At 47.2% G+C, this 24,052-nt stretch overlaps 1 protein-coding gene across 1 annotated transcript in view; it reads right to left on the bottom strand.

The window, feature by feature from the left end:
* The window catches only part of PCSK5 (proprotein convertase subtilisin/kexin type 5), a 1,619,480-nt gene that overhangs the window by 288,421 nt on the left and 1,307,007 nt on the right, over positions 1-24,052 (bottom strand). The window contains exon 27 of the mRNA XM_069625842.1: positions 17,536-17,736. Coding sequence (XP_069481943.1) covers positions 17,536-17,736 — 201 coding nt within the window. The remainder of the gene's footprint in view (positions 1-17,535; positions 17,737-24,052) is intronic.

The raw sequence follows: 24,052 nt of genomic DNA, 5'->3' as shown, positions 1-24,052 counted from the left end.
GTTTGATCAACACATACCTCAGAGAGGACTTTACCTAATATACTGGTCGGAATCTTAGCGAAGGGCTTGCATTTGCTGCTGAATCCCTTAACTACCTATGAGAACTTGTCCAATAACTGTAGATTTCAATATAGTAGCCGTCCCCTACTTGCTTTGCAACTTGCTTGCCACGTTATGAACGTTCCATGGCTATATTTACATGCCACCAATTGCCTGCCTTCCTTCTCTTGCTCGATCTCTGCTAGTGTCCCCAGGGTCATGCTCAAACTAATGTCAGGAGGTCAGTTCTAGTAAATGACAGGCACATATGGGTATGTAGATTGCCAAGTGCCATTAGGTAAGTGCCCAAACTCACAAGCAGCTTTGCTGACAAAGCAAGCCTTTCAAATTCCTAAAATTCCCACTAGACATGCAGGGTGAATTCCTTAATTTAAATATGCAACCTAAGGGAAATGCACTTGCTCCATGGTGACGGGTGACAACATATTTACTTGTCCTTTACAAAGTTTGTTTCCAGTAAATTTAAAATAAATGTTTCAAACATCCATTTACTCGCCAGCAAGGACGAGTACCATGCAAAGGATTCTCACCCTTCATAAAATATCCTCACCAATGCAAGTGGGCTAGTAGATTTTGCAAGACTCTAAAGGCAGGCACAATACAGTCAGGAACATATCTAATATGATGCGGCATGGTGGCAACAGATGATCTAAAGATCAAAGTGCTGCAGGCCTCCTCCACTGGATGCACCTTGGATGATAGTGTCAGTGCGGCAAGGCAAAGAGCAGGAGTGGGATTCAAGACAACTGCTCTAAAGGGAATCAGGAGGATAGCATGACCAGCCACATCAGTAGTGATTGAGTGTACAAAACAGTGTGCTCACCCTAAGCAATTCTGCCCTACAGCTACCATTTCCTCATCTTCATCTCATGTTCATGGTCTGGTTGCCATCTCAAACATCTTCCTCCAAATACAACTACATCTGGGGTAATTAAGTGCACAACATATATCAATAAAATTGTATCAAGTGATGTTTTGAGGCTAGTAGTAACATTTCAGTTTCTGATTATTTAAGCAGATACTAACTAATAACATGTTTAGTTCAAGCAGATCTTGGTAGGTTTTGACAAGTTCATACAGTTTTAAGAAAGCCAAATAGCAAAACCATTTAATTGAACATTCCCCTTCAACCTGTCCCCCATTCCTACTCCCTAGAAACAATATGAAATGATCCAACTGGTGTTGGCCGATGTCCATACTCCTTTGGGGTTTGCTAATATGTCAGAACTTTGAACATTTCCCGGGGAGCATCAAAACGTACATAAATGTTCTTCTTCGGTAGACAAAAAGATTAAGTACCCAAAGCCTGGCTGGCCAGAGAAGTTGCTTTGTTTTGCCATGTAGGTTACGTGGGGAATAAATGTCCTGAAAGATCTCATAGTGACTGTTCATATAGAAGATTTACCTGTTTTGTAGTTATGACTGCTCATAGCTTGGGCAGCCATAGTGCCTTGGTTGGAGCAATTAGCCCCCTGATCCAACCTAAAGCAACATAAAGAGGAAGCTACATCTGGATTTGGGCTTAACTTGTCCACTCCCTTGATGAAGTTCTAGAAGAAAAGAATATTGGGTCCAGATATAGGTTTGTTTTTATCACGTGAATAATATCCATCTAAAAAATTTTCATTTCAGTGACACTGCAAATTTTTGGGAAACATCCTGCCTTCCTGCATCCATCTCCAACACCTACTGGAAAATACAGGTTTCAGAATAGGGAGCCTCTCTTACGTCAGGTACCACCTCAGAGCCAGCCTGGACTGTATGCATGTTAGATGTGTGCATGCCACAACATATCTGTTCCTGTTGCCTGTCTAATAGATGGCACTCGTGGTCTACTTCCGACGTCTTCATGCATGACCATGATCTTACCAAAGATGTGGAATAAAAGTGGATCTTCTGTATAAGCCATAATGAAATGACTCAACTACACCAGTCATTTGTTCTAGCACTTCCTCAAAAGAGGTCCATGGGCTAAGTGGTGTTTTCTTAAACTGGTGCTATAAAATCCAGTGTCTGCAGTGAAAGTAGTGCTATCTGCCTTTGACCCGTGAGATCGAATCAATTTTTAAAACCTTTAAAGGAGATGGTTTCTTTATTAGTGAACATGTTACCTATCCCGATGATGTCACCATCATACATGCTGCAGTGACATTCGGAAGATCTGGATTGTAATTATCGGATCATCGGGGACAGGCAGGATGCTAGTGATAATTTGAGCACAGACTAATTACACACCTCCAAAATGGGGGTGGTGATTGGGCAACAGAGAACAATCTGGGAATATACTTGTGGGGGAACCATGTTATCTCCCACATTGAGGGTCTGGCCAGTGTGATGTCTATAGTCCACCACTGATTTGCCGAAACTGCTTACAGCATTCACGTACCGTGTTCGGCTGTGTTGCTAGGGATCTAGTGATTACTGCAAAAACAAAATGCCAAGGACAAACATTTCGATTTTCTTTCTCTTTTGTGACATTTCAACACAATTGTATGTGGGGGGAGACCACCCACAGCCCCCCATACCTCCCTACATTATTTATTACCCTAACCCACCCCCTACATATAATTACATTGAAATGCACAGTAAAATAAAAATCAGTATTTTTGTCTTCAGCATTTTGTGCCGCTGAGTGATGGGGCGATACCTGCTGCTAGTGCTACTGCATTATAGGGCAGAATGCCCGGGCAAGCCTCCTTTTATTTGGAAAGAACAGAATTCTTTCGGTGGTTTGTGGTGGCTTTTTTTCCAAGGTGATCTTCGGAATTTTAGTTGGGAGCGCAGCAAATCTTTACAGTTTGCAGCTAAGATACACAGGGACTACTCCCGTTGTCCAGACTATCTCTAATACTGTGATGCACAGACTGGCAGCTAGTCCTCTAAATCCATGGCTCATTGTATAACTTGTGATCCAACGGAGGTAATGGTTTTAGACCATTTAAAGGATTAGCCTTTTTCAAGATGGCCCTAAACCTCTTGGGGTAATGATGGGTGGAAACAGACCCGAGAACCTCTGACTTAGGGAAAATATTGCTAAAGTCTGAAACATCTCAGAAGTTCAGGATTTCTTTCAACAGTTCAGGAAGAGAACCCAAAGCATGTACCAGTGTGGCAGTGATGTTGTTCACTAACACAGTGTTTTTGTAGGCATGGTTGCCAAAGTGAATCCTTGCGATGCGTGTGCTCTCTTAGTTGCTCCTTGTGAATGGCTCCATAACAATAGCAAAGAGCAGAGAAGGTATTTTACTCTATTTTTTCTATTCTATTTTACTTATAAAGTGCCAAAGCCCTCAGGCATCCAGGTGCTAAAACAGAAGAACAGACAAAGATAAACTGAAAAACAAATACTCCAAGATCCATATTAGGCAAACAACCTCATCTTCAAAAGTTTCCTAAAACTTGAATGTTTTTCTTCCTTCCTAAGTGATTCAGGAAGCTCGTTCCAAGCCTGCGCCATCCGAACTGGAAAGGAGCGACCATTAAATCGGTTGACCTTCAGGATACAAGCCTTAGCTGAGCGTAGGTTCCGACTGGGACTATAAATCTCCAGTTTCTCTTTTAGCTAGATCCAAAGACACACTTCTGTCCTAATGTCAGCAACTTAAAGAGAATTCTGGCTGCCACCGGGAGACAGAGAAGCTCTCTATGAGCTGCTGTTACCGATTCTGTGCTCGAAATATGGTAAACTATGCGCACTGCTTCTTTTTGAACTTTCTGCAATTTATAAATGCTGTCCTTACTGGCACCCCCTAGCAGTGAGTTACAGTAATCAAGACGCAGCAAGATAATGGCTTGTACCAACTTTGTGCGATTTTCCCTCGTGACCATGTGACCAACCAGTCTCAAAACCCTGAGATAGTAGTCAGTATTCCTAACGACGTAGACCACATGGGCATCTGCATTAAGTGTAACTTCCACAAAGGTGCCAAGAGTTTTAACTTTCACAACTACCAAAATTGGACCTCCATCGATATCAAAGACCAGGAAATCGTGTCCCAGGCTCTCACAGGATTGTTTGGACCGGTAAATCATAAGCACGGTTTTACCAGCATTAAGGCATAGCCAATTTCTGGACATCCAATTTTTAATGATCATGTAAATATAATTTAACCTCTCCTGATCGTCCGGACAGTTTCCACTGAGATCCATTGTAAGCTGAAAATCATCTGCATAGTTTGCAAAGAACACCCCCAGTCTCTGCAGTTCTAAACACAATGGCTGAATATAGATATTGAAGAGCAAGAGGTACAAACAAGCCCCCTGTGGGACACCACAAATGACGGGTTCAGTGTCAGATGAGGCATCACCCCACCGGACTCTGGACCGGTGCCCGTCACAAAGGATTTTATCCATAGGACAGCTTCCCTAGAGAAACCCCCTATAACAGCCAGTCTCTCCAACAGTATCTTATGGTCTAGTAGATCGAACGCTGCTGATAGGTCAAGAAAAATCTGCAGCCCCGATCCACTCTTTGCCTATGCTGTTAGCATCTGAGTTTGGAGGTCGACTAAGGCACTTTCCATGTCATGTGCCTCCCGGAAACCAGACTGTTTCCTATGCAACACACCTGTGACTTCCAAGTGCGATTGGATTTGTGTGGTGGCCACCTTATCAACCAATTTAAGAAAGAAAAAGAGTGTTAGTTACAGGCATCAAATTAGCCGCATCTTTAGGATCTAACCCCTGCTTCTTCAAGAGGGGGGTCACCACAGCGTCCTTAATAGTTTGAAGTATATAACAATGATTAAAAGATGCATTAACAAATCTTTGCAGGAATGGACCAAAGATGCTACAATCTTCAAGGATGACCTTTGATGGTAATAGGTCACCTGGGCAACTTGTAGGATGCATGGTCTTCAGAATATCCTTGACCTCCAAATCCATCACAGTCTAAAAATGAAACTGAGGGGGGACAATCCACCATTTCCTGCTCCATCAATCCCAGAAGGGTTGGATCAATTACCATTTTCTGATGCCCGTTTCCGATAGTACACCTAAAGGATTTAATTTATCCAGTTCTTTGAGGATCTTTGCATGAGCAAGTTTGACTTTATCTGCAAATGCTTTTTGAACCCTTGAACATTCCTCATTATTATGATTAATATTTTGGTTTAGGGCTTTGGGCTTTTCCCAGGTTCTGAAGAGTTTAAAAGTTATTTGGTTTAATTTCAAGCCATATTTATTTGTTCATTATAGTGTTCTTGCTTGACCTCAATAATCCTACTTTTATATTCCCTCTCCCTACGTTTTCATTCCTCCTTTTTCTTTGGGACTTTGTCCTTAAGCCAAATGTGTTTGACCTGCCTTTTCCTCTGCTTAAACTGGGCATGCTCCGGTGTGAACCACTCCTGATAGTTAGGGAAATCCCTAACACTCTAAATTTTATTAGGGGCAATCTTGTCCAGCACAGCTGTCATAAGACCATTATACATTTCCACCAACCGATCAGGGGGATCCAGATCGGTAGTCTGCGCCATCAGGTTATTCATGCATCCTGCAAGGTCAACTGACTTAATAACCCGATAATTTCTCCCAAGTGCTTTACATGGTGGCTCATGTTTCTGACACAGGGGGTAGGAAGCTGTATCTGGCCAGCAAGAGAAAAAAATTATCCGACCACGCACATGGAGTGGTAATACCATCTGTTAGTGCTATATTCTCGCTGGCCAGCCAGTCTAACGTATTACCCTTTATATGTGCAGGGCCTGAATTATGTCCTAATATATCTACATTATTCAATAGCTTTTACAACTCAAGTGGGCTCTCATCTCCCGAATCCCCTCTCCATAGGTTTAAATCACCCAAGAAAGTAATGGCACTGTGTTTTCTGCATGGATGATCATAAATGTGTAATATTATCATTAAACAATGGCATCTCACTTGCTGGCCTATAGAATAAAACAAAATGTATACTATTATTGTGATCAGGAGTGATCTTAGTATGTACAAGATCACATCCTTCACAATCTTCCTTTGCCTCATACACCCCCAAAGCTTCTTTACAGATGATGGTTACACGTCCCCCCTGACCCATCTTACGATTTTTCACAAATAAGACATAGCCAGGGGGAGTCACTAACTCTATGACCAGACCATGTGAATCTGTGAGCCAAGTTTCGGTAATACACATTATGTCCACGTCTTTCTCTAAGATAAAATCATAGACATCAATAGTATGTTTGGCTAGGTACCTAGTATTGAGAAGAGCTAAATTGAGGGGTCTTATTTTGCGAAGAGCCGGACCTATACAATCAACCGTCCCTGAGAACATCTTTTGTGACTGGAGCACGTTATTCCTCCTTACGTCCTCCTTACTCACAATGCAGCGCATAGGATACACATTAGTGAGCAAGTCACTGATTCAGATTAGAGAACTGACCTGATCCTATATTGATGCTAAATGACAATTATTTAAAAAAGAATAAATATGACACAATGCATGTATTACATACAAGCCTACCTTCAATGCCTCCTGCTCCCAGAGCGTACCTTACAAACGACTGCACCGGCCATGTGGAGAAAATCGAAATGTTTCCCAGCCATAGAGAAGCTAGACGTCTTCCAATGTGGACCAGCATAGACCAGCTGGTCCCTGACACGCCGGCAATGACGTGCCTGACCAAAACTAAAATGCATGTGGGGAACTACAGGACCGCCGGGACTTGCATTTTCACTGTAATACTAGCGTGATTCCCAACAGCAGATGGACTGTCCTAGAACACTGGATAAGCCTAGGAAAGTAAAGCGTAGAACACGCTGCCACAATTATAAACGTAAATTCTTGCTGGAACACTAAAAATATCCTAAAAACAGAGTATTTGAAATACACGCTAAAACAATTATATAAATACTAATAAGAACAAAATCAATATTTAGATACCACAGGGTGGACTAAGTAAAATTCATACACAAACTCATATATTTACTATCACAGGCTAAAAGAAGCAGAAAGGTAGAGGGGATCCGCGCTTTGGACCCTGACTTAGCATGAACGGTTCTGAAAGTAGGCCACCCATAGCTATTTTTGAGATGTGTATCCAGAACGAAACCTAGTTCCACTGCAACATGGTTTGTCCAAAGCCCATGCCACTAAATCCATGACCAATAGCCCACAGACCTCTAACGAAGGGTTGTTCGTTGCTAGGAAGCAACTGCCCTCTGCCAAGCCGTTAGCAGTAGCTTTTTCACGGATTCCTCCGTTGTCAAAGGTTTGTTGCTCTTCTGTACAGTCAGTGTGAGGCGAGTTAACCCAAGTTAGTATTACTTCATCTAACTGGTTGGCCCTTTTTGAGGTGAAGACATGGTGCTCGATTTAAAATGGAGATCAGCCTATGTAAGCACCGTTTTCTTGGTTCTTCCCCTGCTTGGAAATAAGAAAGAGTGGCTTCAACGATGGAGCACATTAAATAGCCCAGATGTTGTAGTATTTGAGGGAAGAAGATTTTAAACAGGGGAGTTTCGAAGCCACCTGGTTCTCTTCCCAACCTGTAGCAGCCGGATCGTTAGCGTAACACGCTTCTTTTAGGAGGCAGTGGTGCTGGTGGAAGCTAACAGGATTTCAGAGTACCGCACTATAGTGCTAAGGTGTCTGCTGCCCCCTCCCCTAACCTGATCTAGCCCACGTGGCTCAAAGCTGTGACTTGCTCACAGTACATGGGTGGCTTCAGTAATATGGTAGAACCCAGGAAGTACAGCACCAGGCTTATTTTCAGCTAAGGGTATAGTTGCTCATACATGAAGAGTGCATGAAACGAAGGTTTTGAGAACCACCGATTACTTCCCGGCCCTTATTTAGATGGCCAACTACAAAAAGAAGGACACATTCCAGGATGTGAGGAGCCGTGGGCCGGGGATTTAAATAGATTTGCCGTCCTGAAGGAGGAGATCTGGGTTCCACTGTGACTTCTTGGCCTGACTCTGATCTTGGAACTATTGTGCCACCTGCACATGCTGTGCGGTTCCTAGAAATGTGAACTTGCAGCTCTGAAATGGCAGCCCCTGCAATGCTCACCAGGTGTTGCATTTACACCTCTCGCTAGACAGAGACAGGCAAACTATGCTGATAACTGCATCTTTCATGATTAGTTTGCAGATAGTGCATATAGGAGTTGCACTGTTGGCATTAATGATACATCCATGCCATTCTTTAGCAAATGCTGAATTGACCTCTGCTTAGCATCCAGCAACAAAAGGGCCAGATGACTTAACATGGTGCAATACATATGGCAGAATTCATGGGTGCATTTACATGGCCCACTCGTATGGTTGTGGTCTTATGCTGAGAATTTTGCAACTAAAGTTTTTTTTTTTTTTTTTTTTAATTTCTTTTTATTGGTTTAACAACAAGGAAAAATACATTCCCAACTCCCCCCGCTTCCTCCCCTCCCCTTGAAGGCATTTGCTCATGTCCGTGGTCCATTATCGCCATGGGCCACTCGCCAAAGTTGTTAAGTTCATAACAGAGAAACCGTCAACTCGGCCACCCCCCCCTCTCCCCTGGGAGTGGCCTCTCCTTGTCCTTGAACACGTGTGTTGGCACCTTGGAGTTGTGTCTATATTATCCATTATTTGCTCCGGCCCCGGCCAGGCCACCTCCTCCCCACTCACTGAGTTCCCTCTGGTCTGTATTCTGCCCCCAGGCATAGGACATAGGCGGGCCAGTCTGTCCTCCTTCCGAGTCATCAGGGTCACTCCTGTTGTTTCCCGCCCCGTCTCCGAACAAGTCCCGCATCAGGGTGTTCCACGCCAGTATTCTGGCTCCGCTATTGCCTTCTCCCCTCTGTGTGGCTCTCGTCCAGACGGTCGTTTCCGCTATCGCCCATTTTTGTAGATCTGCCCACCAGCCCTCTGCCAAGGGTCCTTCACTCGTGTTCCATGCCATTGCTATGCGGCGTTTCGCCAGTATTGTCATCAGGTCTTTCATTTTTGCCATTTGTGCCATCTGCCTGTCCCCCCTCGGGAACAGGCCCAGTATGTAAGACCTAGGTGACCAGGCCTGCATATGGATTCCTGCCGTCCTCGCCTTATTCTTCACCATATTCCAGAACTCTGTTATTTTGGGGCACGACCAGAACATGTGCACCATGTCTTCTTGTTCTTCCCGGCAGCGTGGGCAGCTGGGAGTTTGTCCTTTTCTTATCTTCATCATTCTTTTGGGAGTTAGGTATGCTCTATGGACTATGTAGATTTGCAGCTGCCTGAACCTGGCGTTCCTTGAAACTTTTTTAGTGTATTGGAGGGTTCTATTCCATTCTCCTTCCTGGAAGGGCTGTTGGAGCTCCTCTTCCCACTTTGCCCGCACGTTCAGTATCTTCCTATTGGTGGTACCCAGTAGTTGCTCGTAGAGCCTGGACATGGTGTGTCCTCCTTCAGAAATGTCATACCAGGTATCCAGCGGCCCCCCAGTATCCGCTGCCTCCGCCTCTGGCATGGTTCCCCACCTCTTCTTCATTGCTTGTACTAAGCTGTTATACAGGATGAACTGGCCCTTGTGGACCTCTTGCTCCTCCACCAAGGACTGGAATCCTACCCACTGTCCTTCTTGCCACAGGTCCCCTATTTGGGCTACCCCCTTGTCCTCCCATTGCGCCCTATACGTGGCCAGGCTTGTTATGCGGGTATCTACCAAACCCGCCAGGGGGATCTGTCTTGAGCAGGGGTCCTGCATGCCTTGCGTCTTCCAGGCTCTTTCCCATAGCGTTCGGCCCAGCTGGGCCATGTTAGGAAGAGCCCTAGCCTGGGCAGCTGGTATCCAGAGGAGTTCCCTCAGGTAGTATTGCCTGAGTGCTGGTTGGAGGAGAATTGCGTCAATGGAGATGTCCTCTCCCAGCCATCTCACCACAAATTGGAGTTGTGCCGCTAGGTAGTAATACAAAAAGTCCGGGAGTTTGATGCCCCCCCACTCGTGGCTCCTCTGTAATGTAGTCAGTGCTACCCTGTTTCTCCCCCCTCCCCACAGGAAGGTCCTCGCCAGGTTGTGCAGGCGTTTAAAGAAAGCTCCCGGGATGTTGTAAGGGATATTGGTAAAGTAATATAGGAGCCGGGGCAGGACCGTCATCTTCAATAAGGCCGCTCGGCCTATCATCCCCAGCGGTAGGGTCTTCCAGAACTGCATAGCGTGCTCAATTTTGTTCAGGGCCGCCTGCGTGTTGGCTATGTGTGTGTCCGCTGTATTGTGGTGAATGTCCACCCCCAGGTATCTAAAGTTGGTCGGGGTCCATGTGAGGCCCAGGTGCGGCAGTTGATCTGGTGGCACTTTTCGCAGGCCCGCCAGGGGGAACAGTGAGGATTTCTCCCTGTTAATAGTGATTCCTGATAGTCTACCGAATGCCCCTAGTGCCTCGAGTAAATCTCGTAGGTGGGTGCGTGGGTTCTGGACGTAGAGCAGTATGTCGTCTGCGTATATCGATATCTGGTGTGTCACCCCGTCGATCGCTATGCCCGTATCCATATAATCCGTTCTTAGGAAGACCGCGAATGGCTCCAAAGCTAGGATATATAACATTGGTGACAGCGGGCACCCTTGTTTCGTACCTCGCCCTATGCTCCATTCCCCGGAGACAAGCCTACCCGTCTTGACCCTTGCTCTCGGGTCTTTGTAGAGCAACTTTATCCATCGGAGGAACCCCTGCCCTATCCCAAAGTGGGTGAGTGCTCCCAAAAGCCAGTCCCAGCTCACCGAATCAAATGCTTTTATTGCATCTAGTGAAGCTCCTGCGCACTCCCCCTCTACTTGGTTAGTCCTATCAATGACGTAATGGAGTCTCCGGAGATTCCATGTCGTGTTTCGTTCAGGTACATACCCTGTCTGGTCAGTGTGGATCAGGGTGGGTAGCACTCTCTTGAGCCGGTTAGCTAATGCCGCTGTCAGGATTTTGGAGTCCTGGTTTATCAGGGAAATTGGTCTATAGGACCCACACTCGAGGGGTGGTTTCCCTGGTTTAAGTATCGGCACTATAATGGATTCCGACATGCTATTCGGGAGCCTCCCCGTCTAATATGCCTCCTCTAATGTTTCCAGCAATCTAGGGGCTAAACTGTCTCTGTACTTCTTATAGAATTCCCCCGGTAGCCCATCCGGCCCCGGGGTCTTCCCTGTCGGCAGTTGAGTGATTACTTCCGCCAGTTCCTCCTCTGTGAGGGGGGCATCCAGCATTTGGGCCTGCTCCTCAGTGAGTTGAGGGAGCCTGATTTCCGCGAAGGCGTCCTCCAGGTCCCACTCCTCCCCCTCTTGGACTTTTGTGTACAGCTTCTCGTAAAATTGCGAGAACACCGCGTTTATACCTTCCTGGGACCTTACCACCTCCCCTTGGCTATTCTGGATTGCGTTAATTGGTTCCCGCTTGGTCTCCTGTTTGGTTAGCCAGGCCAGGAGCCTGCCGGGCTTATCCCCCTCTGCGTGCAGCCTCTGTATGTACTTCCCATAATCCAGGCGCCCTAGTCTTTCCCAAGTCACCATGCACTGTTGCCGCAGGGTGGTGAGGTCATACTGCTCTCCTCCGATCTCCCCCGCCCGTTTCTCGGCCCTCGCAATCTGCCTTTCTAACGCGTCCAGTTGGGTTAGGGTTTCCCTCCTGAGTCCTCCTGTCTTCCCCATTGCCGCACCTCTGACCACCACCTTGAGGGCCTCCCAAATTGTCACCATGCTGTCCACACTACCCGAGTTATGCTCAAAGTAGTCTTCTATCGTGCTTTGGATATGTTCCTGGAATTCCCCGTCCAGCAGTGCTTCTGCCCTTAGTTTCCATGTGGGTGTGGGGGCCCCCCTTTGCGTATGTGCCCATGTGACTCTCAAGGGGGCGTGATCAGACAGGGTTCGTGCATGTATATGTGCCCCAGTGAATTCGCCTAATGTTTCCCTTCCCGTGAAAAGGTAATCAATCCGCGTGAATGTCCCATGCGGAGCACTGTAATGCGTGTATCCCCTTTCCCCCTCATGTACCTTCCTCCAGATGTCTTCCAGTTCCAGCTGATCCAGTATCTTCCGCAACCTCCATGCTGGTGGCGCTGGTCGTCTGTGCCTATCGTCCGACCTGTCTAGTCGGGGTTCCAGCGTGCAATTGTGGTCTCCAGCCCAGATGATCGTAGCGTTCCTGTACGGGGCCAGCCGGGGCGTGAGTGACTCAAAGAAGGTTGTTGCGTCATGATTGAGGGCATAGGTGTTCGCCAGGCACACCTCCCGGTTCTCCAGCATTCCATGGACGATCAGGACCCTGCCCTCAGTGTCTTTTTCCTGGTTGATGAGCTGGAATGGGGTGCTCGGGGCGATACAGGTCATCACCCCCCTTGCGTAATTAGAGTACGATGAGCTGTACATCTGTCCTCCCCATTTTTTGGCCACCTTGGTTTGTTTTTCGACCGTCAGGTGCGTCTCTTGCAGCATTGCAACGTGGGCTCTCGTTTTATTTAACCAGGTGTAGACCCTCAGCCTCTTGACGTATGTGTTTAGCCCTCTAACATTCCATGTGACGATGTTTAGGTCATCTCGGTTCTTGTGGGGCAGGTGTTAGTGGCCTTCTCTATCCCATGGGCCCGTACACTTTCCTGTCCTCTTGACGTGTCTCTTTCCGGGGGTCCTCGTCCCGCATCTCTCCCGTGGTATTTTGTGCGGTTCACACGTCCTCCATCCCCCGCGTTTCCCAGGGGTTTAGCTGCTCTTGCAGTTCTTGGAGTCTTTTTTTTCCTGGTGTTTTCCTTCAGTGCGCTTCGCTGACCCCTGGCGCCCGGTGTCCGCCTCACGTGTCCACCCTCCGTGCCTCTGCCGTGGTTTCTTAGTCTGCCATGTCCTTTTTCCCTCGTGCCTTCACCCCACGAACTTAACCTCCTAACAACTGTAACTGAAAACAACGTTAACAAACGCCCAGGCTCCCTCCCCCTGCTCGGGCCCCACCGCTCTCCAGGTGTCGCCTTCCTTCCCTCAGGCTTACTTGTCGCGGCGTAGTGCCTTAGAACTGGCACTATAAACATTGTCTCTGCTTGGGGTTCCTACTGTGGGTCTTGGCGGTCCAGTTCCAGAAGTCTTGTACTCCCAGTATGTTCTTGGTTTAGGCCTTGAGCTCGTGAGCTGTTGGTTATCCTGCTCTTTCACTTTTTACAGGGAGTATCCCTGTATCTTCTCTCCCGTTTTGTCTTTAAGTTCGTTGTAGTAAAGTGGTGTAGCAACCTGCAGCTCGCTGCAGTGTTCCTCAGGTTTTGTTTCGCCCAGTTCTGCCGGGCGCCCGGGTCTTGCGTTCCATCTTCAATCTCCTTCTCTGTCACGTCGGGGCGCCTCTCTGTTCCGTCTGTTCCCCTCTTCCGGCTGCGGGAACCCCTGTTGGTCCATCCACAGTTGGGCGTCCGCTGTGGTCTCGAAGATCTGTGCTCTTCCGTTATGTAGCACTTTGAGTTTGGCCGGGTATAGTAGCATGAACTTCACGCCCGCAGCCCTAAGGCGGTCTTTGGTCGGCCAGAACTGAGCTCTCTGCCTTTGCACTAGCGCCGTGTAGTCGGGGTAGATGGTAATCCTGGCTCCATTCCGGGTTATAACTCCACCGTCTCTTGAGAACGCCAGGATTTTTTCCCTGTCCTTAAAGTTCATGATCTTCGCGATCATAGGCCTCGGTGGTGCCCCTGGGCGTGGTCTCTTGGTTAATGCTCTATGTGCCCTTTCCACAACGAAACCCTGGGACAGGGTCCCGGCACCCACCGCTTGGATCAGTAAGTTCTCAATGTAGTTCGTGGGATCTCTGCCTTCCTCCCCCTCCCGCAGCCCCACTATGCATACATTGTTGCGTCTGGCCCTGCCTTCCGCGTCTTCGGCTCTGCGTTCTAGCGTTCTGATGCGTTCAAGTGCCTCTGACATTTGTGTTTGGGAAGCGGTCATGTCCGCTGTATTGCTCTGTACCTGTTGTTCTACCGTTGTCACTCTCTCTGCCAGGTTTCTCGTGTCCTGCCGAAGGAGCCCCACGTCTACGATTACTGCATCCAGCTTGCCTTCTATCGAGGTCTTTAGTGCTTCTATGGCCTCCAGGATGCTCCCTTCCACCTGTTTGATCTCTCCGTGCGCCACATGTGACGTTACCGTGTCCATTTCAGCTGCCTCGTTCTTGCGGGCAAATGACTCCATGACCGTCTGCTTCCCCCTACCACCTCTTGGCTTGTCTGGCATTTTGGTTCCGTTTGCTGTATGCCAGTATGCGGATCCTGCTCATGCAGTTTCGTAGTGGTGGCCTGTCGTTGTTGCTTGGGCCGAGGTCTGTACTATGGTCCTCCTCTCGTGCGGATAGCCTCACCCCGTCTTCCGTGGGGTGGTGTGCGCCTGGCTGTTTCTTCCGTACGGGTCTATGTGGGAGTAGGCCCGCCCGTTGTGTGATTCGTGGCTCTTCCAGGGTCTCTGTCACGGCTGTTTGAGTGGGCTGTGTCCTCCCACGTATGTCCTATGGTCCCCAGGGCGGTCTCGGGTGTGGCCCTGCTGTCTGTCGCCGTCCGCCCCAGCGTGTGTTGGTGTAAACGGTCCCCAGGTCGGGGCCGGGCGCTCCGTTCACCCCCTTCGTCCTCTGACCTCGGGGTCTCTTTTCCTTTCCCCGGCTGGGGCTCCCGGCGCCCGATTACCAGGGGGTTTCCGCTGGAGCTCTCGGCGTCCTCACCTCCAGCCCCCCTTGCTGTCTGTCAGGGGGAGCGCACCTTCCAGTCCTCCGGCGTCGCTGCTGCCCGCCTGGTCCCTTTCCGTTCTGCCACGGCTTGTGCTGCGGTCTGTGGGCGTTCGCGCCTCCTCCGTCTATCTCGGTACAGCGCTGCGGCGCATATCTCGGTCTCCTTCCTTCTCCCGGGCGGCTCGATGGTCTTCGCTGGGCTGGCTGTCCACCGGCGGCGCCCCCGGGTCCTGTCTTCCTTCCTCCTGCGCCCGCCTTCTTCTCGGTGGCGAGCGGCTGTTTCAGCGAGGCGCGTCCGCCATTTTGCGTGGTGGTGCCGCGTATCTCGCACTCTCCGTTTTCAGCCTTCTCAGTCCCGATTTTCCTCGGACTTTCTTCTGCTTGTTCTCTGGGCTTTCCGATGCCTTCCCCGGCTTTTCCTCTATCGTTTTCCTTCTGTTTATGGCCTTTTTCCAGGATCTGTCTCCGGATCGAGTGGGAGCTCTCCAAGACTAGCTCACGCTCGCATGGCCGCCAAGCCACGCCCCAATTTCGCAACTAAAGTTGTCAAAGTGGACCTAGGCTTTGAATGTTTTACAACAGGAGGTCTTGGCTTCGTCACCAATTTGACGTGGGAGCCATCTTGTGGTCTACTGAGGAGACAAAAGGTAGTTAATGAGGGAGGCTCTGAGCAGCACCAACTTCAAGGCTGGAATGAAGTGAGTGTGATATAGAGGGGATAGGTTTGCCTATGTCTATACCAAAGCCATGCCTTTTCAGCTTCACTGTAAATTGTCAACATCTGGTTCCTTAATTATTGTCCCCTACATTACTGACATTTTGGATCTATGAGTATATATGGCACCCTCTAGGGTTACCAAAAGTACAATGTTATCCTTTTGTGGTCTACATTCTACAGCAAAGTGGTTGGTATTGGTCTGGGGTGAATGTGGCTTACATTTATTTTCCATGTGTTCACTGCTTCACCCTCTTCTCCTGTAGATCAATTGGGTTCTTCATCTGCACCAGCGCCTGACAGTTGACCTTATTCCGCTATTCTACGCCCTCTCAAATTTAAAAGCCTGCAACATGGAAGCCTCCACTAAAGCAGGCTCTAATTTCACAGCAGCCTTCACCACTCAAATACTAAATACACTTAATAGGAAATGACTGCCCTATTCAGCCTCCCGCTATGTCCACAGTTCCACTGACTCATCTATAATGTCAGGTGATGCAGCCCCAATATATGTAGATATCCCAAAATCTAACATATCTGAGTGTGTGAATGCAAAATAGGGAAAGGAGCCAAGCCCTAAGCACACTTGCGGCACACGGCTCCAGTGTATTGTGTTGGCTGGTGAAAGTCATTGGCAGTCTGAAGAGGGGCCCAGCAGAATTAATGGTATCAGCCAGTCCTACGTACAATGGCAGACGTTGACTATCTTTGTGAGTGGAGCTATCAACACTCCCCCATGTCCCCAGCATATGATGTGCTCTTGAGATTCTGAGGCTTACTCTGCTATAACCACTAGGTTTATTCTAACCCCTATCCTACGCCAACATCACCAGCCCTCCCAAACTTCCCTAGTCCTTTATCTAACACTTAACCAAACCATTACTCTATCAGCCCGAGCCTTACCATTACCCCTACGCTAATACTTACCATGACACATAATATTGCCTGGCAACTAACCAAACCCCAACATCACCAGCCCTACAGCAAACACTTTGACCCTAACTCGTACCCTCCTTCTAACCAAATTCTGTACCCCCTATCCTTACCCTAACCCCTATTCTAACCCTAAATGAGGCAATGACAAGCCCACAACACACTCCTTGTCCCTAACAATTACCCTACACCTCTACATTTATGGCTACTTTTCAGCTGCATGTTTTACTACATTTTACTTGGCAACTTTTTCACTGCAGAGGCATACTCACTACAGCTTTTTCACCGACTACATTTTTGATGGTTACCTTCACATCAATGTTTTTGCTTCTCTCCCACATCACATGCGTCTTTAAATTATCTTATTCAAAATTCTTAGCCCAACAAAAAGTGTCAACATAAAAAAAAAATAGAGACATATATGGTGGGTTGTTTTTACAGCTCTGTGGATAGTTTAGGGTAACCCAGAATCCTATTCAGCATGATTAGTCTGTCCCTAAAATAGTCCGAGGGATCGAGGTCAATCCAAAAGCATAGTAAACTAATCTCTTAGGAAGGTCAGGTAACGCAAATCAGGGGCAATCCAGTCCACAGACAGCTGCTATGCACGACCCAGAATCCCTCTGGATTCTCCCGCAACAGCCAACATGCTTCATCAATTCTAGGGACCGTTGGAAGGCGCTTGGTGTTGGAAATTGGAGAAAGCGCTCCGAGTGGCAGGTATCTTTAGTCCGATGATAAGAGCACTTTCATTTTGGATCAAAACATTGAAGAAATCTTGAAAATGATGGTAACATTTTGAAGAACATACATAATAATTATAGTTCCTATGAAACAGTCTAAATATAGTTAAAAGGTTGAAAATCTTAAAGAAGGAAATGGAATACAGAACATCAAAGTGCAGGCTTGGAGGTGCAGTGTGCCGGGGGTACGAAATTCGTTTTGGACAGACTCAAAAGTGTAATTTACGTTCAAAACAGTCAGTGGTGAAGGAACATATATGACAATGCTGGCTAGCTGAAGTACAAAGCAACTGGACTGACACATAATGAGCAACTATGCGCTGAAGTCTCATCTACAGTACGTAGAGAGGTCCCATCTATGTGAGAATGCGTCACCCGAGGTTTTGCTAAAGTGACTGAGGTGAAGCATGCCCTGGTGCGTGCTCGCATAAGTGGTTTCGAAAGCAGAACCTACCGTCCCAGTACTTTCCCTCTACCTCTGTCTTCCTTGGATCTATGCACTTTCCTTCCTGAAGCTGCAAAGGTTGCCTGCACTGGGTGCATTCGTCATAGTTGGGTCCTGTGCATGTGTCGCAGGTTCTGTGGCACATGTCGCACTCGCTTTCATCCTCATCCCGGTAGTAACCTGAGCCGCAGTCGTTTACACATTGTCCATCTGCAACAATGAGAAAATATTAACATTACAATAATCCTGAAATAATCTGACTGCAAATCATTACGCTATAGAAGGCAACCAAATGTTTGGAATGTAGACGCAAGCGTGCTTTTCTCTGCACTGCACTCCGGGAACAGCTTGTGTTTAGTTTATTGTTTGTATAGCGCGGCCTGGCCCTGGGGCAGCTGGGCGCTTGACATGGTTACAAGGTAATAGGTAATGTATACATAGTTGTTGTAGTAAAGGAAAAACGTTACATAAGCGTGGTTCTTATAGTCAGTGCTTTAAGTGGGGTAAGAAATTGAGGGGGGGCTCTCTTTTGGAGGCGTGGCTTCCATTGTGGGCGTGGCCTAAAACGTGCACAAATCATTGTAAGGTGCGCAAACAAATATATAAATGTATGTGAGCATTTATATATTTGTATGCGCACTACTATGGTTTGTGTACCTTTCAAGCCTTATAAACATACCAATGTTACGTATTTCTAGGTTTATAAAAAGGTGGCTTGAAAAGTACACAAACCATAATCATTTACGCATACTTGTGTGCTTACCTACTAAGCTTTGTGCACTTTTCAGCACCTTTTATAAGCATAGACATTTATAACATATTTCTATGTTTATAAAAGTCGGCTTGAAACGTAAACAATTCAAGGCATCTTTTATAAAGCGTTGAGGACAGACAAAACCCGAGGAGGCTTTGTCCATCGACAAAGCTTTATAAAAGATGCCTTGAATTGTGCACGTTTCAAGCGGTCTTTTATAAACATAGAAATATTTCTACGTTTATAAAAGATGGCTTGAAACATATACAATTCAAGGCATCTTTTATAAAGCGTGGCCAGCGGAGATAGACGGCTCGGGCTCAGTGATCTCTGCTCTGAGCAGATAGATCACTGAGCCCGAGGCGCCTTTCACCCTCTGCGAACCCCGGGCTCCGTGATCTAATCTGCATATTAGATCATGGAGCCCACAGGTTCGCTGAGGGTCAGTGACCTGGCGAGGGCAAACAAAGGAACTGTAACTTCCCTGATGACCCCTCAGATGAGGGGTCATCAGGGAAGTTACAGTGACTGACAGAAGTGCCAGCCAGCCTCAGCGACGCTGTGCCTGGCTGGCACTTCTGTCACCTCGCCTGAAATTAAACTGGCGGGCGCATCTCCCGTCGCGATCCTGCCAATGTTGTGTGGGATGGGGGCCCCGGCAGGGCCCCGGCTCAGTCCCACTTTTTGAAGACTGCCGGGGCCCGGCCCCGGCAGGCCCCGGCCCACTTTAAGCACTGCTTATAGTACATGTTATTCACAGTTTGTGACGTCTGTTGTGAGACGGGGATATACAGAACAAAGATAGCAAGTTTAATATTTACAGTATAATTACAGCAAAAGTGGTTAGTGCAGGTTGTGTTGGCTAGACATGACTATAAATATATGTACAGGTGTCTCAGGTGAGTGGAGTGAACGTGTTTAGGTTTCTTTGGCGATAAGCCAGATTTTGGCAATTTGTCTGAATCAGTGGAAGGAAGGTTCGGTTCTGAGAGCAAGTGGTAGGGAGTTCCAGAGTTTGGAGGCAAGCACTGGGAAGCTTGCGCCACCTGCTCTTTGGAGCTTATGTCTGGGGACATTTAGGCAATGAGTTTGGGCTGATCTAGTTGGCCGAGATGAGATGTTAAGGGAGAAGTTGTTGGCAAGGTATTTGGGGGCTTGGTTGGACAGGCACTTGTGGGTGAGGGACAGTTTTTTGTACTCAATTCTTTGGGTTATGGATAGCCACTGAGTAGTACGTCTCAAAACTGAAATATGTTCGGATTGTGGTATATTCAGGGCTGGTCTGAGAGCATTACTTTGGACAACTTGAAGCTTGTCAATGTTCTTTTGGCTGGTGCCAAGATAGAGTGCATTGCAATAGTCTACTTTAGAGAGTACTAAAGCTCTAGCAAGAGTTGTGCAGTTAGGTGTCGATAGGTAGGGTCTGCAGGCGTTGATAAGCTTGCATGTGTAGGCGGTCGGGGTTGAGATGGCATTGATTTGTCTAGTCAAAGTGAGGGAAGAGTCGAGGTATATTCCTAGGGTTTTCACATGGTTAGATACAGGGATGTTGTTGCCGTCAATGGTGAATGTTTGGTAAAGTTTGTCAAGGTTGTTGAGTCTGGGTTGGCAGCCTAAGAGAAGAAGCTCAGTCTTGTCGTCATTGAGGCATAGTCCATGCTTGGCCATCCATTCTTGGATGATAGAGTAAATGTTGTTAAGGACTTTGTTGTCGGTGGAATAGTCGCCTCTTAGTGGGATGAGTATTTGAGTGTCATCAGCGTAGTTTGTGTAGATGACACCCAACTGGTCCAGTATGCCGAATAGGGGTTTTGTAAACACGTTGTATAGTGTTGGCAAGATGCAAGATCCCTGTGGGACGCCGCAGGTAACAGGTGGCTGGTTCTGTGGCAGCGGTGGGTGCGAAGACCCTCATGGATCTATTGTTCAAAAAGGATTGAATCGAGGCGTTCGCTTTGTCAGAAAAGTTGGCTGCCGAGGCTAGATGTTTGCATAGGATGTCATGATTAACTAAGTTGAAAGCGGCTGATAAGTCAAGTAAGAGTAGTAGTGCCAGTTTGCCATTGTCTTTTAAATTGTCCTTTTGAGTTTTGAGGTCGATCAAAGCGGTCTCTGTACCGTGTTTAGGGCGGAAGCCAGAATGTCTTAGTCCAAGTAAGTTGTTGTTCTCTAGGTGCTTCTGGATCTGCAGATAGGCTGCTCTGTCCAGAATTTTTAGGAGGAAGGGCACTGTTATGATGGGTCTGTAGGTTGTGGGAATGCTGGGGTCCAGAGTGGGTTTTTTGAGCAGAGGTAAGACCCAAGAATCCTTCAGGTTGTCAGGTACTATGCTTGAAGTGAATGAAGAGTTTATCAGTGAGGTAATGAAAGGGGCTAGATATTTGGCTGTGTCTTCGATTACTGGGGCTGGGCAGGTGTTGCCTTGACATTTGGACGGTTTCAGGGTGGATATTATGTCTTCGACTTCTTTGGTGGTGTTGGTGGAGAATTGGAAAGGGGTACTATTGTCTGTTTCTTTGGTGGCAGGGGGTGGGATGGGGTTATTAGCAGTTGTAAGGGTAGCTTTCTTAGCTTCGATTTTTGCTTGGAGCATAGCAATTTTGCCAAGGAGGGCTTCTTGTATTTTTGTAAACCAAGAGGTATCTTTGGTGCATGCGTCAGGTATGGGGGATGGGGATTCGAGCTCTCTTAAGATATTAAAGAACTCTTTTGTGTTAGATTTGGCTTTACTGATTCTCTCATTATACATATTATTTTTAGTTTGGACGATGGCTTGCTTGTAATTGTTGGAGGCAGAGATATATGATATCTTATTGATGATTGAAGGGGAGTGTCTCCAAACTGATTCTGCATGTCTCTTGTTTTTCTGAAGCGTTTTTAGTTCAGGGTGAACCATGAGTTAAGGTGAGCGCATGGTTTGGCTTTGCATAGTTTAAGCAGCGCAACAGTGTTGATGGCTTTGAGGATAGTTGAGTTGTATAGGTCTACTAGATCTGCAGGGTTGGCAATGGTGGGTGTGAAGTCGATGATGGGTTGGAGCAGTGGGATTAATTTCTCAGCTGTGATATTGTTTCTATTTCTAGTAAATGCAGGTGGGGCATTAGTTGTTGGTGGTGGGGCATGTTTGTTTTTGTCGATGGTGAAGGTAATTAGGTGGTGGTCAGTCCAGGCACAGGGAGTGTTGGATAGGATGGTGGTATCACAGTTAAGGTCCGCTAACCAATCAAGGGTTCTCCCTTTATTGTGCGTGGGTTGTGAGATGTGATGGGAGAATCCTAGCTCTGAGATTTTATTGGCGATCATGTTAGCATTGTCATCTTTGGTGTCGTTGTAGCCAATATTGAAATTGCCTAGAATGAGTATCTGTGAGTTGGATTTGGTATTATTGGAGAGCAGGAGGGCAATGTCGTTGTTGAAAGAGGAAACGGGGCCAGGCGGTCTGTATAGGAGGTGGATGGTGGTGGTATTCGTGTTGGTTGTGGTTACTTTAATGGTGATCAATTCAGCAGATGGGAATGTTTGGTTAACTATGTGACTGATATTGAGGGAGGTCTTTGCTATGAAGGCGACGCCTCCGCCTTTAGCTGTTTGTCTGTCCAGGCGGAATATGGAATATTCCTTAGGAGTGGCTAGTGCGAGGGCTGGTCCTGATGCAGCGTTGAGCCACGTCTCTGTGATAACTATGAAGTCAAGGTTATTGGAGGTGATAATGTCAGCTATATCGAGAGCATGAGCGGGCAAGGATCTAGTGTTAATGAGAGCACCTTTGATAGTTTGGATGGTGGGCTGTTTGTTGCTGTTGAGTGGCAGCGGGGTGGAGTCATTGGGGGGGGAGGTATGCGTGTTGTCCGGAGATAGTGTGGTGTGTGTGATAGGAGTGGCAGGACTAGGTTTCCATTGTGTCTTAGCACACTCCCTCTTCCATCACAGTGGGGTTAAGTGCACATCTCCTTTGTGATCTGGCTGTATTTGGCATCTCATAAAATGACAGAATTGAACCAAATACCATGACACTGCTGGTAAAATAGCCAATTTGGTAATTTCACCAATTCAGAGTTTGAACTTTCGACATACAGTGACTGAACATTCCACTTGCATGATAGTTAAATATAAATCACACTACACTGTATACATCTAACATGCAGGTGTGTGAATCTGCTCATTGGTCCACAGGATGACTGTTCCATTTTAGATTTCATGGGTCTCATTTAAAACTCCTATCATCTCCAGGTGCCCACTGGCATAATCCTGAGATAATCAGTGTCCAGAGGAACTGTGCCACACGTTTGTAGGGCCTGAGCAGCGTGGGCGTGGATGCGTTTGTGCACCCTGCCTCACCCCTAGGCGTCAATCTTAGAGAAACTGGTGAAAGATCCTGTGTGGCACCATGATGGATGACATGATTGCCGTTAAAGGTTGGCCATGAGGGAGCACAGCTAGACCAGTGTGCCCTCACTTCTAACCCCTGCCTGCTATGTAGCTGCTTCTGTGAGATTTTTCCCCCAGAGTGATTTTATTAACTTCCATGTTACGAACATTCATAATGGTTACAGAAGTATCCTGAACACATTCGAAGCACACATTTTCTATACTGAGCATGTATGTCCTGAGAGGAGAATGAATATATACATTCTGGGTGGACGCAAAAAATGGCCTTTAGCTGACCATTACAGTATAGCTTGAGTTAAGTCATGGGCAGGTCTTGGGCATCAGTCTGCAATTTCCATAGCTCTTGCATAAGTTATCATAGTGGAGTAAACATGGTGGAACTTGTGAAGCCAACCACAGAGATGATTTTGCACAATGCCTCCAAGCACCATAGAAGGAGAAAGTCCAGGGGAATTCCAGAACTAGGCCTGCATATTCTTTGCTGCAGCTAGGGGTTTCAAAAGTTTACCAAAAAGTAGAGGCATTGTTAGGGGGGATAAGGAGGCTATAGCCCCAGGTCATTTGGGTGTAGCCCTGGATAGAAGCTCAGGAGCTACAACCAAAAGGCTAGCTAGCCCCGAATCCCACCAGTCGCAACATTAGCTTAGCCCCTGATCTTTTGCAGACCTAGCAACACCCCTGCCAAAAAGACTCATTTTGAGGCCCTCAGCAGCCTGCTTGGAATGTGTAATTTTACATTTAATCCACTTGGAGCTGTGGACTAGAGGCAGGGCTTTATTTTTCAGTGGCATGTTCCTTACCTTAGGAGGCAGTGTGGGATCGAGGGATAATCTAACAGGGTAGGCGGGACGGTGAATGACAGGAGTACAGAACCAATGTCTGTGATGACAATGTCAGAATTTGATAGGAGTGACAGTTAAGTCCCTGAGGGAGAAGGCGGCATTTGTCCAATTAGAGAAATCTTGGTTTCAGGTAAGGGAGAACCTGGGTATGTCTCATGGGCAAGGGGCCCCCACAACATGCAATGACAGGCTTGTGCTGGGTGCCACTCAAGGGAGACACTACTTGTGGCCTAGCAGAGGTAAAGCCAGTGGTGCTGGAACTATTTTCAGAGTGGGGGTGCGTGTCAGTGACATCACGTCACAAACATTATTGGGGGTATGAAAGGCTTGTGTGGCAGGTCGGAAGAAGGAGGCAGACACTTGTAGAACATTTAGAGTGTACTTTATTGAAACAATAAGAATATGGCCTATCTTTCCCTATTGCTATAGGTGTTTCCCAGCCTATATGAATAACTCCAGGTGCCCATTAGTTGTCAGGAATTCCTAATGAAGATGCCCTCCTTCTATATCTAATTCTAACTGACCCTACCACTATTTAACC

The sequence above is a fragment of the Ambystoma mexicanum genome, chromosome 6p (genome assembly GCF_040938575.1).
Source record: "Ambystoma mexicanum isolate Mex_15411 chromosome 6p, UKY_AmexF1_1, whole genome shotgun sequence".
Lineage (NCBI taxonomy): Eukaryota > Metazoa > Chordata > Amphibia > Caudata > Ambystomatidae > Ambystoma > Ambystoma mexicanum.
This window is presented reverse-complemented; position numbering and strand designations above follow the sequence as displayed.